Consider the following 18,651-nt stretch of genomic DNA (forward strand, 5'->3'; position numbering starts at 1 on the left):
GAGCCTCTCTACCACTGTCCAGAAGGCCAAATCTTGTATGGCAACCAGTGCTGTCACTGAGAAGGGGGTTAAGCCTGTTGTCTCCCCTACCTAACTCAAAACTAGTATATTGGTGGGGATGCCCCTTTGGCTCTAGACGCCTCATATATATATATATATATATATATTTTTTTTTATAATGATTGGAGGAAGGAAAAACAAAGGAAAAAAAATAAGTCCATGTGCCTAAAGGCATCCTTCATTCATAAAATACTTATAACAGTTGGATTTAAAATCGAGAGGATTAATGTACGTGGAAAGCAACTCCCAGGAAGTGAATTCCAGAGAGTAGTAGTTCTGGGGATAAATGAATTTTGATAAGCAGAGGTTCTGCACTGTGGGGGAGAGAGTGTGAATTCATGGGTACTCCCAGCTGCCCGAGTATTTTGGGAGAAAATATGAAGGGGAGGCATAATTGAAGCCCGTTTGTGAGAGCACTTATGGTAAAAATATCGATAAAATAGTGCTAAAGAAGCAGTATATATATATATATATATATATATATATATATACATTTTAATCCTGACATTTTCTTCAAAGCTAAGAAAGCTGCACTGTCAGCATATTCAGCAAAATTATTGTTGCATTTCAAATTGTCATGTGTATGTCAGTATGGAAAGGAAGATTGACGCTGTTTAAAAATTTTGTAACTGGTCCCTTTCACCATTATCATTCTGTCACTCGAATAGATAGGCCTCACTTTCTGTACATCACCCTCATTTTTTGGCTGGTAATCTGATCCATGCTTGAATATATGATTAAAAGGCAGTAAATATGCAATGCATTGCAGGCCACCCAAATATTCTCTGCAGACCATACTTTTGTCATCCCATCTGTGGTTATATTATACATATTTTCTCCATGTCCTCAGTTGAACTAGCCCAGTATCCAGCTTACTAATGCAGTAGGCTCACACCTAATGTGATTTCCCATGATAGGCATCCTGACTGCCCATGCCAAAGTAGGCTGTTGGACAGTTTCTGAACGTTACCACAACATTGGTAGATCAACTGCCACCGCTGTATACAGATGTATATCCCATATGGAGCACTTGACTTCTCTGAGCCTTGCTCATGTGGTATGGGTAATTGTGTGATGCAGGTAGTAGTGTAGTGTAGGTGATGGTGTTGTTTGAATGCCGGTGTGAAGGTCTGGGTGATATATGATCTGGATGATGGTGTGGTCTAGCTGATGGTGTGGTCTGGCTCTGCACTTCAGGTTAATTACAATACAGTGAGACCATATTACAATGGCCCAATTGGGGGAAAAGGTGGACAGTGTATCCAATGGTTTGTTTCATAAGATGTCCAATAGGGTCCTGCTCTACTGGACATTCGATTTATTTACTGTACTGTATATGAAAAATTGTCTGGTAGGTTCCCTGCATACCAGTATTGTACAGGTTTGGCCTGTGTTCCCTGATATAGATCATTAAGCAGTACAGAACTAATGTTGGCCCTCATTTCAATAGATAATCATAAGAGGAAATACGTGGCCTGAGTTTGGTATATAACAGATTTGCCCAGTAGGTTGCCGGATGTGCTGCCTATAGGGTAGACTCTTTATGCAATGAACCAGTATGCAGTGCATCACTAATAGAATGAAACTAAAGCATTTGGGAGTGGATTGCTAATCACCTGACAAAATATTGGTTAAGGTAAGAGCTAGCTACCTAAAAACCAAATTTGAAGAAAATGTAAAAAAAAAAATATTATGGAATTCAGTCACTGTGTTTCACAAAAAGCCAGTCCATATTAAAAAATGAATGGTGGCTGGCTTTTAGTTGTCATTGATTAAATCCTCACCAAAAATAATAGACTTCTACACATCCACATAGTTGCTATTTCCTGATTGGTTTATTGAAAATTCATCCACAACTTTTCAAGATATTTTGGCAACATACATACACATACACAGAGACACATACCGAGAAAAACTTTATTGCCTCACCTTACTGAAGGCAAGTTATAACAACAAAAAAAGTCAGGACTATTTTTCAATACTGTATATGATAGAATTTTCACATACAGTGATTATGATCCTCTGTGAAGCCTCGCTGGTCGATGTACGATTTCTGTTTTTGCTTATATGGTTACCCTCATGCAAGTCTAGTGTCATTTGTTTGTTTCAAGTTAGCATTTGCACTCATCACTCTCGGATTTATTAGTGTCAGTGATGGAACAGTATTACGGTGTTGGAGTTCAGGCAGCAAATGAAGTGCTGTGAAGTGAAAAAAACAACCAGTTCAAGTGAGTTGGAAACTTGTTTTTGTACTTTCTTGGGTGGATGACCCTTGGCCAAAAATGTATCCCCTTTGAAGCTGTTGTAAGTGACTCAGTATACACTAAATCGTTATGCAATGGATTTTTTCAAATGTACCCCATTGTAAAATGAGGGTGTGCTCTGCTGTATATGATTTTGGTTCGGTGTTTAAAAGAAGGTTGTCCAGCAGGGTTAAGGGGACTGTTAAATCCAAAGTTCAGTATAAGCAAGTCCATTAACCCATTCCTTGCTGTGTCCATATATTGGCTATATGGACAAACCAATAGTGTCAATATTTCTGCATCCGTAAATATACTGACCAGCTCGTAGTGTTCTAAATTGTTAAGTCCGTTTTCCTCGCATTTGCGCAAAATTATTTGAGTCTGCCCTTAGTGTGACAGAAAATGGGATGACAGACACCCCTTCTCCCCTCCCATGCCTTATACCAGTGATTTTCAGCCTTCTTCATCTCATGGCACAGTGAGCCAGGCACTAAAATGGTCGAGGCACACCATCAGTATTTAAGGATAGATTTGATCATTTAAAAGAAAGTGAATGATAAGAATGTGTTCATAATTTAAAAAAAGAAAACTTATAATTCATTCATTTTATTGCCAGAAGTATAATGTTGATCATGGTTTTCCAAAGAATTTGGAAATTTTGTGCATATTATTACTACACATTGAAACAAGGTCATTGAAAAAAATGCCATTCTATTAAAAAAAAAAAAAGAAAATGAAACTTTCAGGTATAGACTGTATTCATATGTACAAACTTGAGTAAAGATAAAAAGCCTTACCCCATTACTGCATCTTATGGCTGGCAATGGAGAGCGGTGGTTCTACACTATGGAATTCACGAGAGGATTTAAAACTGCCCTTTGGGCTTTTAATGAGCAAAACATTTATTTATTTATTGCGTCATTGAAAAACAAGGAGTTTGGTGCACTCCATAAAAGTACCAGTAATGTCAAAATGTTTCCAAATGCTATTTTTAAAAATGCTATCCAAATGTTATTGAAATTCCCGTGGCACACCTACGGATGCTTCGTGGCACACTAATGTGCCAAAGCACGTAGGCACATTGGTGGAAAATCACTTCCTTAGACCAATATAATCCATCCATCATCCAATCCTATGCTGCCTCATGAGGAGCATAGGAGCCTAGGGCTAGGCAAGTTGGTCCATGATAAGAGTGACCAGCCTCACTCATCCGTGAGTGGCATTATGTGAGCAATAAACCCCAACCATCCCATGGAAATAAACCTACACAGGCTCAATCCGACTGGATCGCCTTACTTACCCGCTAAACCACCAGGTGCCATAATTTGGTTATATGGTTACCATCCAACATAGTAAATGGTTTCCTGGTGTACATGAAACCATTCGACGTGTCACTCAGTGTAGTCACCCATGGATTGACAGAAGGAAGAGGAAAGAGTGAAGAAAAGAAAGACAGAAGAGGGAGTGTAAAGTCACCCATAGGCAGAAGGAAGAGGAAAGTACTTGTAGCATGGAAAAGCATCCTGGTATATGTAATGCAACCACAGTCGAAACTGTGATGATCGAAAGTTGGGGTTCTGTGCTAATTTTACGTATTTTCACTTTATTTTATACGGTATTTATTGGTAATGTTACATTGCCATTGTAAATAAAAAAAAGTGAAAATACATATACTGTAATAAGCACGGAACCCCAACTTCCCATCATCATAGTTTCGACTGTGGCTGCATTACATATACCAGGTTGCTTTCCCATGCTACAAGTACTCCATACATCCACCCACTCCTTACCAAAATGGACTATATGTCTATCTACTCTACATCAGCTGCTGACATTATCTGAAAGTAGCCATCTGATTTAAATCTGAGTCTTGCCATGCAGCCAAAGATACTGTGTTTACTCCTGACTTCCAGTCAAGGTTGGAGAACTTCCATGTGATGAACTAACTGGTAGTGATTTGTAAATAGTGTATACATTGAAAGTACTGTAATACCGGTATAAGTAAATGTTAGCAAATAGAAGTAAATAAGAAAATTAAAGTAATGTAAAGAAAATAACGCAAGCAACATGTGATTTATCATAACTGATGTGAGTTTGTGCAGCAAGAGTGTTTATTGTGCCTTATGCTTGTGTTTACAGTGCCTTATACCAGTATAATAGAAAAAAAAAGTGAAAATACGTAAAATTATTACGGAACCCCGAACTCCCATCATCATAGTTTTGACTGTGGCTGCATTACATATACAAGGTTTTGTTTTCATACTACAACTACTACATGCATCCACCAACTCCACGGCAAATTGGACCTTCTATCCGCATCAGCTGCTGGCAGTATGTGAAAGTAGCCATCTGATGCAAATCTAGGCATGCTAGACTAAAACACTTGTTTTTGGGCAAAAAACAGCCAAAGTGAGCACTTTTACTATCATTAGGCTTATTTTGACCACTTTTCGGGTTTATTCATGGGGGGGGGGGAGAAAATGGCCGGTACTTTGGGTCACACGGCCTCCCAAATTCTTAGCACTGGGGGCCAAAAAGCTGATAAAGGCTCTGGCACGGAATGGATTAAAGTGAGGTCTCACTGTACTAAGCTGTATGTTTTTAAATGTGCATAGCATTCCTTGGTATATTTATGGTCAGTTTGAGGTGGCTAGGGTAGGCTTGGTGGGGTGAGTCATTGGGGTCATCTCAGGGGAGGGTGTTGACTACAAGTCCCATAGCATCTGTGTCCTCCATAACAGGGTTTTCCATAATGCTGCTCCTTTTGTTGATGAGATAGCTGCATTACAGCCAGGCCTACTGTATTATCCATGTATATATTACACAGTCTACTGATAGGTTGGATCCTTGACAGTAGTGCAATATTAACCATGCCTTTGCCTTTTTTTTTAACTGCAAATAGGATTTGTCTTCATGACATGATAAAATCTTCAGGGTATCTAGCTTTATAACGTGTAATATTACGTGTAACATAATTTAGCAGTCAGCCATGTACATTACATTAATATGAGGGTTTGGAGATAAATGGATGTATGATTTAAAAAATCAGAATGTTTAGGGGAGGGGGTGATGATATATCTGATAATTCAGTATTATGAATGGTTGACAGGGAGGATTTATAATGTAACCAGGTTTTATTTATGCCATCCTTATTTTTGTGGATAACTGATGGAATGAGAAGTGTTCAGTATTCAGTATTCTAATGGTTTACACTGTGTAGCTTGATATTGTAGCACACTGATTAAATGATGATTGATCCTTGCCACACTGCTGACCACCTGTTAGGCACTATGAAGGTCTACACGGGTCAAGCTGCAAGACTTATGAATATATACAGCACTGTACAACTTACATTGGTTATAATGCAGTGACTTAGGGGAGGTAAACTACCTGACAAAGAATCAGCCCAGCAATGGTTAAAAATACAGTATAAACTACAGCTCAGAAGGAAATGATTTGGTTAGTGGTAGAGTACTGTTGGCAGTGAAATTTACAGGGTGGTGGCCAGAGTGAGACTGCGGCTTAGTGGCTTTTGTCATCTGCCTGGCAACCTGCAGCCCAACCAGTCACATAGTTGCATTGATAAACCAACCTGTGTTCGACAAAAAGATTGTTCAGTGGGCTCAGTGACTTCAGTATTTCTGAAATTTATTGTAGAAATGTTTAATATATTCAGGGTTTACTGTATGCTGAAAATCAAAGAAAGCAGAGTAGTACCATTGGTTTCAAATTTCATCATCTTTGTATTTCAGCCTTTTTAAAGTACATTATTACTTTTGCCTAAGTGGTTTTTGCTTAAAAGATTTGCCTTAATATTGCGATTAATTTGTGAGTACAGTTCGCTTGCACAGTACGTGTGATCACAGTGCTCAAATCGCATAATACACGAGTGACCAAAAGTCATAACCATAAAACTTTGAATGCGCGAGTTTAGTCCCCAGTACGTGAGACAGAGGCAAGGAGTGGCCCAGAACCACTATTTCCAATTACGCAACTCCCCTCCCCGCGCAATGCACCTATCGTGGCTTAGAGGCTCGTGGGGAAGGTGCCCAAGAGGAGTCTACAGTAATTTCTCTTCAATAACGTTTTTGGCAATAAGGGTAAGTTAGAATAGATACAGTCACTACTCGTTATACGATGGGGTTACGTCAGGTTATACCTTAACGTATAACGAGTTTATCGTAAATTAGGAGATTGAAATACATTATAACTCCCCAAAGTCACCTACCCAGGACTGAAACAAAAATGACAACCCACCTTAGTCACTTCCTGTGTTGGTCCATGTCCCTTCCCACAAGTCCCTTCTTTACCAGCCATGCCAAACATAATTTTGCAAGTTCTCTATCTATCTATCTATTGCCAGATGCCATAATCCCATAAAGGGTGGCCACTTGACTTTGAGTTATTTGTGTTACGGGGAGGATCACTAACCCTCCACCAAACCACTTGCTGACACGTAGGGAGCACGTATGGTTTGGATATATGGCTACCACCCAGCGTTGTAAATGGTTTCTTTTTACACAAATCCACAGTACAGTAATTCACCAAAACAAACACTATCACACCAATGCAGGCAGCGTTACGTACAGTAAATCTTTGCAACAACACAATAATCACACTTGCGTAACGTTGGCCTGGTGCTACACAATGTATACTGTAGTACGATGCTTGGCTGAGAGGCAACTATAGCAGGGGGGCACATGTGAAAGAGTGGAAAAGACGGCTTTGAAGGGGTGGCAGGACTGCGCAACTGAACCAAAACAATGCATTGCACACCAGGGCTGCCATCATGCCTGAGACGAGTGATGGTCGCCTCGTGTGTGCCTCAAAATTTTCCGATGGGAATACCGTTGTAGCGGGAAATTCATTGTAAATCGGATTTTGGGGTGTAGGCCTAACTTTTTTGTTATCGTTGTAGCGAATTATCATATGCCGGTTCATCGTATGATGAGTAATGACTGTACCCTGTTTCTATAATAATATTTGGATTCACTTGAATAACGTTTTTTTTGTGAATGCCAAGTGGTTATACTGCAGATTTGTGCATATCAAGATGAGGAATGAAACAGACAGACAAGAAAAGATGAAGGAATTTGTCGAAAATGTGTGCAGTAATGAGGAGGAGATGGAGGAGCCTCCCCTCACCACCTCCCCTGACTCGCCCGCCGCCATCCACTCCACCACCACAGCCCCACCTTACTCACCAGCCACTTCCCCCTCCAACTACACAGCCCCACCTTACTCACCAGCCACTTCCCCCTCCACCACCACAGCCCCACCTTACTCACCAGCCACTTCCTCCTCCAGCTACACAGCCCCACCTGACATCATCTACTTCAGCTGGCATGCCTTCAGCCCCCACCATAATGACTGTTGCTGCATTGTGGAAGAAATATAATATTTGATAGGCCGTAAATTTCTTTGTCAAAGCCTGGAATAATACAACACTGGCAACCGTTAAACAAGTGTGGTGCGGCTGGGAAGGCAGGGGCACTCTAAGTGTGTTGCCAAGCCTTGGAGCCCCTGCTATTTAAGCCTTTCAGGCTTATTGTTTACTGTTTTTAAGATGACTGACCATATTTTTGATATTTTAGCTGCATCTGTAGTATATGTCATTAGATTTTCCCAGTATTATATCTCTAAGCTTAAAAAAATATCAAGGTTTGAGGGGTCCTGCCCATATGTTATTTTTCCCATAAGATTATGTATTCACAGTACCCGAAATCACAGTGCGTGAGGTCTTGGACCACCCATGCACTCACACACTGTGCAAGCAAACTGTACTGTATATGTGGTACAGTAAATACCAGTACAGTGTTATGTATCCTAATGTTAACTTGCTGTTACACTTTCCTTTTCAGGTTAAGATTGTATAGAATATGAAATTTCATGAGTTTTTCTATGTTACATGGTAGTCTTGCAGCTTTGAGAGATTAGTGGATAGGGAGTGTGGTCCTCCTTTGCTACCCATGTCATAAGATCCACAGATTTTTTTTTTTTTTTAATGCGAGGAAGAAGGGACCAAAGGCCATGAGCCCGCAGTAACAGTTCCCTCCAAGAGAAAAACAAAATACAATAGAGAGCCAAATTCAAGATCCGATCATTTTGAGATGCCTGGACACACTGCGTTTGAAAGACTGGAGATCATAGGCAGCAGGAAATACAGACAGAGGGAGACAGTTCCAGAGCTGACCTGTTGCATAAATGAAAGACTGGGAGTAATGGTTAACTCTTGCATTAGAGAGTTGGACAGAAAAGGGATGAGAGTTTACTGCCAGACGGGTGCTATGCAACCGTTGTAGAGGTGGAGGAATGCAAGCAGACAGTTTAGAGGAACAGTGACCATTAAAGTAGCGATAGAAAAGAGATAAAGATGCAACAGTGCGGCGAAGAGACAGAGGTTGAAGGGAGTCAGTAAGAGGAGGAGAGTTAATGAGACGAAAAGCCTTTGACTCCACCCTATTGAGAAGAGCTGTATGTGGGGAGCCTCCCCACACATGAGAGTTGTACTCCACACAGGGGCGGATAAAACCCCTGTATAGAGTCAACAATTGTGCAGGGGTAAAGAAAGAGTGGAGTTGGCTTAGCACACCCAATCTCTTGGAAGCAGATTTTACAAGAGATGTAATATGATCTTTCCAAGATAAGTCCCGAGTAAATGAAACCCCAAGCATGTTCAAGGATGATGCAGGATTAAGCTGAATATTATTAAACATTAGTGGGTATACCTGTGGAAGATTTTGACGGGTTGATAGGTGTAAGAACTGAGTCTTAGATGCATTAAAGACAACCATATTATATTTACCCCAGTCAGAGATACGAGCCAAGTCAGACATTAGGTGTGCCATAGCCTCATCCCTTGTTTGTTGAAGTAACTGTTGAGATGGGCGTTGCGGGAACCAAATGGAAAGGTGAAGGGTGGAGTCATCAGCGTATGAGTGGATAGGGTTAGATGTACAGCTTAGAAGATCATTGATGAATAAAAGGAAGAGAATTGGTGATAGGACAAAGCCCTGAGGAACACCACTGTTGATAGATCTAGGAGAAGAACGATGGCCGTCTACAACAGCGGCTATAGAACGACCAGAAAGGAAGCTAGCGATGAAGGCACAGATAGAAGGATAGAAACCGTAGGAGGGCAGTTTGGAAACTAAAGATTTATGCCAGACTCGATCGAAGGCCTTTGAGATGTCAAGTGCAACGGCAAAGCTTTCGCTAAAGTCCCGAAAGGAGGATGACCAGGAGTCTGAAAGGTAGGTGAGAAGATCGCCAGTGGAGCGTCCCTGACGGAACCCATACTGACGATCGGAAAGAAGGTTGTGATAGGAAAGATGCCTTAAAATTTTTCTATTAAGAATTGACTCGAAAACTTTTGAAATACAGGACGTTAAAGCAATTGGATGATAGTTGGAGGGTTGGGAGTGGTCACCCTTCTTTGGGACTGGCTGAATGAGAGCAAACTTCCAGCAAGAAGGAAAGGTACAAGTTGACAGACAAAGGCGAAAGAGTTTGCCTAGGCAGGGTGTAAGCACAGAAGCACAGTTCTTGAGAACAACAAGAGGGACCCCATCAGGCCCATATGCCTTGTTAGTACTGAGGCCAGTGATGGCAAAAAATACATCAACTGAAGAAATTTTAATGTCAGCCATGAGGAAGTCAGAGGGGGGAAGTGATGGAGGAACAGCACCGGAATCGTCTATGGTGGAATTGGAGGAGAAAGTCTGTGCGAAGAGATCTGCTTTATCAGTAGAAGGAATAGCTACAGAACCATCAGAGTAGAAAAGAGGAGGGAAGGATGATGAGGTAAAGTTGTTAGAAAGATTTTTGGCAAGGTGCCAGAAGGAGCGGGAAGAATTCGAGTTGGAGAGTTGAGAGCATTTAGTATGGATGAAATTATTTTTAGTAGAGCGAAGAACAGACTTAGCACGATTCCGGGCAGAAACGTAAAGATGATGTGATTCAGGGGTGGGTTGGCTCCGGTACCTCTTGTAGGCCTTCTCCTTGTTGCGGACAGCATTAGAACAAGCGTGATTAAACCAAGGCTTTCTTGCGTTAGTCAAAGGATATAAGAAAGGAATGTATGCTTCCATGCCCGAGAGAATAACCTCCGTAATGCGCAAGGCACACTCAGATGGCTCACAGCCATGGAAGCAATAATCATTCCAGGGAAAATCAAAGAAGTACTGCCTGAGGGCCTCCCAGTCCGCGGCTCCAAAATGCCACAGACGACGTTTCCCTGGAGGGTCCACAGGCCGTACCGGAGTGATAGGACAGGTTAAGGTAATAAGGTTGTGATCGGAGGAGCCCAACGGAGAGAAAAGATTAACAGAGTAAGCAGAAGGATTAGTTGTGAGGAAGAGGTCAAGTATGTTGGAGCTCTCTCCAAGGCGATCAGGGATACGGGTAGGGTGCTGTACAAGCTGCTCTAGGTCATTAAGGATAGAAAAGATGTAGGCTTGTTCACCAGGTGGATCCGTGAAAGGAGAGGATACCTTGTAACAAATAACCTTGAGTGGATCAGTAGGTCTGCAGCTGTTTGCTATTACTGTGTTTGTAAATTACCAGTTCTCATTTGTAATACTATAGAATATAAGCTGTACTGTATATGGTAGGCTAAACCAGCATTTAGTCCTTTCTAGAGTAGGTCTATTGAAAATGATTACCTTAGGGAAATTTAATCTCCCTTGTTTTATCAGGAACTGGAGCTGATTGATGAAGGCAATGTGGTATACAAGCTGATTGGGCCAGCGCTTATCAGGCAGGATCTTGAGGATGCTCGACAAAATGTTGCCAAGAGAGTTGACTATATTCAGCAAGAAATGTAAGTAAAACCCCACCAGTCACCACAAGTCATATATTCATTAAGTTGACATAATAGGGTACCATTTATTATTGTCATTATTGTTATTATTATTATTATTATTATTATTACATAATAGTGGTAGGTGGGGGCACTCATCATCCACTCACTAGATGTAATGCTGCTTTGCGTGTCTGCCCTTTCCTGTCTTCCATTCGTCCTCTTCTGTCTTTCTTTCCTTCACTCTTTCCTCTTTCTTCTGCCTACGCGTGACTTTACATTCCCTCTTCTGTCTTTCCTTCCTTCGTTCTTTCCTCCTCCTTCTGCCTATGGGTAATTCTACACTGAGTGACAAGCCAAACGGCTTCCTGTACACCAGGAAACCATTTACTATGCTGCTTTGCATGTTGCCCTTTCCTGTCTTCCATTCGTCCTCTTCTGTCTTTCTTTCCTTCACTCTTTCCTCTTTCTTCTGCCTATGGGTGACTTTACATTCCCTCTTCTGTCTTTCCTTCCTTCGCTCTTTCCTCCTCCTTCTGCCTATGGGTAATTCTACACTGAGCGACAAGCCAAACGGCTTCCAGTACACCAGGAAACCATTTACTATGCTGGGTGATAACCATATTACCAAATTATGGTGCCTGGTGGGTAGTGGGTAATTAAAGTGCTGCAATCAGATTGAGCCTGTGTAGGTTTATATCCAAGGGGTGGTTGGGGTTTATTGCTCATGTAATGCCACTGAGGGATGAATGAGGCTGGTCACGCTTATCTTAAATGTCAGGACCAACTTGCCTAGCCCCTGTTCGTACGCTTCTCAGGGGGCGACATAGGATTGGATGATGGATGGATGGATGGATTATTATCATCATTATTATTATTATTATTATTATTATATTATCTATCTATCTATTGCCAGACGCCTTAATCCTGTTTGGGGTGGCCACAAACAAATCGCCTCCAAGTCGCCCTGTCCCCCGCCATTTCACTGCCCTGCTCCCAACTCACACCCCCCTCTCTCATATACCTCTCCACCCCATCCCTCCATCTCATCCTCGGCCTCCCCCTCCCTCTTCCCCCCTCCACCTCACTCACATACATTCTCTTCGTCAGTCTTTCACCCTCCATCCTCTCCACATGGCCAAACTACCTCGGTGTGTTCCTCATAACGCTTCCTATCACATCCACATCCACATCCACATCCACAACGCTCCTTTATATCCTCATTCGTCAGCCTGTCTCTCCATGTGACTCCACAGGCTCCTCTGAAATAACTCATTTCCACTGCTCTCACTCTTGACTTGTGTCGTTCCAACAATGTCCAAGCTTCACTTCCATACGTTAGAGTTGGTATCACAATACTGTCATGTAGTAACTTTTTCACTTCCATGCTCACTTCCCTGTTTCTTATCACTGCTTTCAAAGAACCAACAACCTTTCTTCCCTGCTGTACCCTTTCAAGCACTTCACCCTCCAAACCTCCATCCTTACTCATCACACTACCCAAGTACTTAAACGTACTCACATTTTTCAATTCCTCACCATCCAACCTCGCTGTACATTCACTGACTTCACCTCTCTCAAAGACCATCACTTTCCTCTTCCCTACATTCACCTTTAGATTCCGTTTCTTACACACTCTCCCAAACTCATCCACTAAGCCTTGCAGCTCCCCTTCGTCTTCACTCAACAGCACAGTATCATCTGCAAACAACAGTACAGGGAGTTTCCAAACACTATCCTCTCTCACCAGGGCCACTCCAACATCCACAACCCTACCTTGTACCTCTTTTGTTACCCCATCCATGTGCAGATTGAACAACCATGGAGACATGACACATCCTTGTTTCAACCCAACTTTCAAAGAGAAAAATTCACTTAGTTCACCATCCACACGCACTGCAGCCTTCGCACCATCGTACATACTCTTCACAGCATTCAACAACTTCCCATCTACTCCATATATTCTTAACACTTTCCACAATCCTTGTCTATCCACCCTGTCACATGCTTTCTCCAAATCCATGAAAGCCGCATACAGCTTCTTTCCCATCTCTAGAAACTTTTCCACTAAAGATCTAAGAATGAATATCTGATCTGCACAACCTCTTCCCTTCCTAAAGCCTCCCTGTTCTTCTCCAACTAATTTCTCTGTTCTTTCTCTAACTCTGTCAATAAGTATCCTACCATACACTTTTCCTATTATACTAAGAAGACAAACGCCCCTATGATTACCACACACTTCTTTTTCCCCTTTTCCTTTTTACAAGGGAATAATTATACCTGACTTCCAATCCTCCGGGACTCTACCTTCCTCCCAGGCCAATCTGCACATCTTCCACATTCATTCTGCTACTATCTCTCCCCCATGCTACAGCATTTCACCACACACTCAATTAATTCCTGGGGCTTTCCCCGATTTAACTTTCTTCATTGCTTCCACAACTTCTATCCTACTGATTTCTTCCTGTCTTCTCACCTCCCTCCTTCTCTCGGCCATTCCCCAGTCACTTATACTCGCATTACTTCCATCCTTTATGTTCAACAATTCCTTAAAGTGTTCTCTCCATCTGCTCACTTTTTCTCCCTTCTTCACTAGTAATCTACCATTTTTATCTTTCACTCCCCTGCTAACTTCACTTCCACCCTGTCTTACTCTTTTCACCTCTTTCCAGAACATTTTCTTACAGTCCCTCCACTTTACACTCAAATTCCTTCCAAATTCCTCATCTACTCTCTTCTTACTCTCTCTTACTAATCTTTTCACCTCTCTCTTTCTTTCTACATATAACTCTCTCTTCCGCCTCTCAACTTCTTCCATGCCCCTATTTCTCATCCATTCATTGTATGCTTTCTTCTTTTGTGCCACAGCCTGTCTCACCTCTTCAGTCCACCACGCTGTTCCTTGCACCCCTCTCCGTCTTCTCTTCCTTCCACACACATCACATGCTGCACATATTTCTTCTGTAAATATCTACACACACCTTCCACGTCTCCCATCTGCTCCAATTCATATTTGCCCAATCGTTCCTCCACTTCTCTCTTATACTCTGCCTTTTTCTCATCCTCGTGTAACCTTTCCACTCTCCTTGCAACTACTCCTTCCTCTCGTCTTTCCCTTCTTTTATTCCTCCATCTTACTTGAATCCTAATTCTGGCCACCACCAAGTAGTGGTCAGAAAGTCCACTTCCTCAACCTCTATAAGCTCTTGCATCCATTACACATCTTCGCATCCTTTCATCCACACACACACAATCAATCATTGCCTTCCTTTCATTCAGTTCACCACCCACCCTTCTCATCACTCGCCATGTATACCTGTGGATCATTTTATGCCTGAAGAGGGTATTGGCTATCATTATTATATTATTATTATTATTCTGTGTGAAGTTACAGAATGTGGTGACTTTTTTGGCGTATCAGATAGAGCCAAGATTCCGGGGGCTTGAATGATGTGTGAATGGAAACATGGCCCATTGGATTGGGCAGACCTGGGCTGTCTTGGCTTTGCTACTCCTCTCCCTGCCCTTGGGTGGGAAAGGAGGTCCGGATGATGATGATGATGATGATGATGATTGTTATTTTTATTATTATTATTATTATTATTATTATTATTATTATTATTATTATGTAGTGCTGTTCTTGGGTGACTGCCCTTTCCTCTCTTCCTTCCTTCTTTCCTTCCTCTTCTGTCTTACTTTCCTTCATTCTTTCCTCCTCCTCCTGTCTATGGGTGAGTTTACACTGAGTAACAAACTACACTGAGTAACAAACTACCCTGGTTGGTAACCATAAAAGCAAATCATGGCACCTGGTGGTTTAATGGGTATTTAAGGTGCTCCAATTGGATTGAACCTGTGCAGATTTATATCCAAGGGGCATTGGGGTTTATTGGTCACGTAATGCCACACAGGGATGGGTGAGGCTGGTCACTCTCATCTTAACCCTCTTCAGACCACAAATCTCCCCTCCCCCATCCCCAGAACCTCATAAAGGATCTGATTTTTAAACTTTCACCAGGGTAAATTTTTTTCTTACCAGTTTCAGGAGCTTGATTTTACACACCTGAAAATGTATATTTCACTCTCATATGACTAATGGTTACCGCAATATCGACCGTCAAAGAATGTAAAAAATAAAAATGGCCACCCCTCGAGTATAGAGAGAGAAAAACGAAAATTGCACCAAAGTAAGATTGGGTATGAATGGGAGAGGAGGATGCAAGGAAGGAGTTGCTTTGTTGATGAATGAGGTGTGGCAGAGTGGAATGAGAGACTACAAATGTGTTATCTTGAGGTGTATGTATGTCAAGTTCAAGTTTGAGTAGGTGAAAGTGGCAGTGATTGTAGCATATGCACTATGTTAGGACAGGAGTGAGAGAGAGAGAGAGATAAAGACAGATTTTGGGATAAGCTGGATGAAGTACAGTAATGGGAGAAATGCCAAGGAGCTACAGGGTGATCACAATGGGGGATATGAATGAAAGAGTAGGCACTGAGGATGACATAATGGGTTGTTATGGAGTACCAGGAGAAATTATAATGAGAAACGACTAAAGGATATGTGTCAGGAGAGGAGGTTGTGCATTTGTAACTCATATTTCAAACACAAAGATGCACATAAATATACAGGGTAAAGAGGAAACTGGGATCGTGTTGAAATGGGATCGTGTTGAAAGAAGCTGATTAATTACATGCTTGTAGAGTGGTTGATGATGGGAATGGTTGCTGATACGAGGGCCATGAGAGGACGATGTGGAGGTCTGTCAGATCTTATAATTGTGGTATGCAAGATCAAGCTGAAAGGAGTGAGGTGGATCAGGAGAGAGAGGAGCAGTCAGGGAGAAAGACTGAAAGTTGAGATGCTGAGGATCAAAGAAATGACATGATTACAGGACCAAAGTAGAGGAGGAGTTACAGTCAGTGAACTGGAATGAAATGGATCTGGACAGCCTGTGGAATGCATATAGGGATTGCTTAGTTAGGAGTGCTAAAGTGGTGTGTGGTGTGGCAAGAGTAACAACAAAAAAGGAAGGTATGGCATGGTGGGATGAGGAGGTTAAGAGTGCGGTAGAGGAAAAGAGGAAGAAGTGGCTAAAGTGGTTACAGGATAGGGAATCAGTTGAAATAACTGAGTATATTGAGAGCAAGAAGCACATAAAGAGACTAGTGAGGAGGAAAAAGAAAGGGGTAAATGATGATCTGGGGAGAAAAATGAATGTGAACTACTCTGAAAATTGGAAGTTATTCTGGAAAGAGGTGTGGAAATGTTGAAGTGAAAGCGGAAAGAAATGTGATGGTGTGAATGATGGTAGATTATTAACCCATGGAGATGAAGTAAGAACCAGATGGAAAGAATATTTTGAGGGCCTGATGAATGGGAATTGAGAGCAGAGCGGCTGTAAACATGATTGGTTTTGGGGGTATGCAGAGAAGGTATGCAGTGCTAGGAGACGTGACACTCGCATAGGTGAAGAGTGCTGTGAAGTGGCTGAAAAATGGGAAAACAACTGGGATTGATGAGGTATATACAGAGATGCTTAAGTGTAGTGGAGAGAGTGGAATGAAGTGCTTGTTGGAGATATGTAAGAAGGGATGGATGAGTGAAGGTGTGCCGGCAGAGTGGAAAAAGGCTGTGATTGTATTCCTGTACAAAAGTAAAGGTGAGTGAAGTGAGTGCAAGAATTATTTTAGCATAAGTTTATTGAGTGTGGTAGGGAAGGTATATGGAAGAAGTGTTATAGAGAAAGTAAGAGAGATATCAGAAGTCCTAGTGAATGATGAACAGGGTGGCTTTAGAACTGGCAGAGCATGTGTGGATCAAATATTTGCAGTGAGACAGATAGCAGAGAAGGCTTGTGAGAAGGACCATAAGGTGTTTACGGCATTCATGGATCTGGGAAAAGCATTCGACAAAGTAGGTAGAGAGGGATTGTAGAAAGTTTTGTGCATGTACGGTGTAGATGGTAAGCTGCTAGGTGCTGTCAAGAGTTTTTATAATGGTAGCGAAGCATGTGTAAGGGTAAATGGGAATCTAAGTGAATGGTTCACGATCGGTGTGGGCATGCAACAAGGTTGTGTGATGTCCCCATGGTTGTTCAATATATTTATGGATGGGGTGATGAGAGAAAAACACAAGTAATAGAGAGAAGGATGGCGTTGGTAATGAATGGTGATGGATGGAATATCTCAAATTCGTTGTATGCTGATGATGCAGTACTGCTTGCAAGTACCGGACAAGAACTTGGTAGGCTAGTGCAGAGTTTTGTTGATGTCTGTGAGTGTTTTGCTTTGAGAGTAATTGTAGAAAGGAGTAAAGTGATGATTATTGAGAGAGATGGTGACTCCCAGTGTGATGTTGCAGTGAATGGAGAGAGACTGGAATTGGTGAGAGAGTTCAAATACCTGGGTACAGTGATAGAAAAGAGAGGAAAATGTGCAAAAGAATTGTAAAGTAGAGTGACACAAGGAAGAAAAGTAGCTGGTGCAATGAAGGCCTTGATAAGAAACAGAGGCTTGAGTGTTGCAGCTGCACGAGGCTTACATGAAGGAGTGTTAGTGCCAACTTTAACATATGGATGTGAGACTATGGTGTGGCATGAAAATGAAAAGTCAAAAGTGGAGATGGGACTGCTGAGGAATGTATGTGGAGTACAGAGGGTGGATAGGATACGAAATAATGTGATTTGTGAAAGATGTGGAGTGAGGAAATCGGTGGACACCAGAATCAAAGAGAGTGTACTGAGATGGTATGGTCATGTGGAGAGAATGGATAACAATAGAGTGGTGAAAAAGGTATATCAGAGTGAAAGGAGGGAGGAGGCGAGGTAGGCTAAGGAGAAGGTGGAGAGATATGATGGATGAGTGTGTGATGAAGAGAGGTTTGGAAGTCGGTGGGGCTAGGGAACTGATAAGAGATCGAGCTGGCTGGATGAATGTTGCAAGAAGTGCATGATCGGAGCTTTTGGCACCCCTTTTTAATGTAACAGCGTCTGGATTGACTCAGTCGGATACGTTTATGGGAAGTTATGGAACGTGGTGAATGTTTTTGGTGTATCCGATGGAGCCAGGATTCCGGGGGCTTGAATGATGAGTGAATGGAAGCCTGGCCCATTGGATTGAGCAAATTTGGGCTGTCTGGACATTGCTACTCCTCACCCTGCCCTTGGGTGGGAAAGAAGGTTTGGATGATGATGAATGATGATAATGATGTAAATTTTGGCCTTATAGATTTGAAGAGCTTAATTTTACACACCAGAAAATGTATATTTTTCTCACTTATGTCTAATAATTATCGCACAATTGATCATCAAAAATAAAAGTCACTCCATGCTATGGGTGACAGTGGGATGTCCTTGAGAAGTAAGGGGGGAAAAAGGAGGAGGAGGAGGGAGTGTGGAGGGGCATCAAGAGGGGCGAAGAGGGGGGGGAATATGTCTGCCACACACAGCCAATACAGTCTAGAGGGGGGGAGATGGGGGGGAATATGTCTGCCACACACAGCCAATACAGTCTAGAGGGGGGGAGATGGGGGGGAATATGTCTGCCACA

The 18,651-nt window shown here is 42.1% G+C and overlaps 1 protein-coding gene across 1 annotated transcript in view; it reads left to right on the forward strand.

The window, feature by feature from the left end:
- Positions 1 to 18,651, forward strand: part of LOC145404317 (prefoldin subunit 6-like) — a 43,560-nt gene that overhangs the window by 11,370 nt on the left and 13,539 nt on the right. The window contains exon 3 of the mRNA XM_080275837.1: positions 11,000 to 11,124. Within this exon, the coding sequence (XP_080131963.1) occupies positions 11,000 to 11,124 (125 nt within the window). The remainder of the gene's footprint in view (positions 1 to 10,999; positions 11,125 to 18,651) is intronic.

This window comes from Coenobita brevimanus, chromosome 63, assembly GCF_032717465.1.
Source record: "Coenobita brevimanus isolate Jiangsu-jjx chromosome 63, ASM3271746v2, whole genome shotgun sequence".
In the NCBI taxonomy this organism is placed as follows: Eukaryota; Metazoa; Arthropoda; class Malacostraca; order Decapoda; family Coenobitidae; genus Coenobita; species Coenobita brevimanus.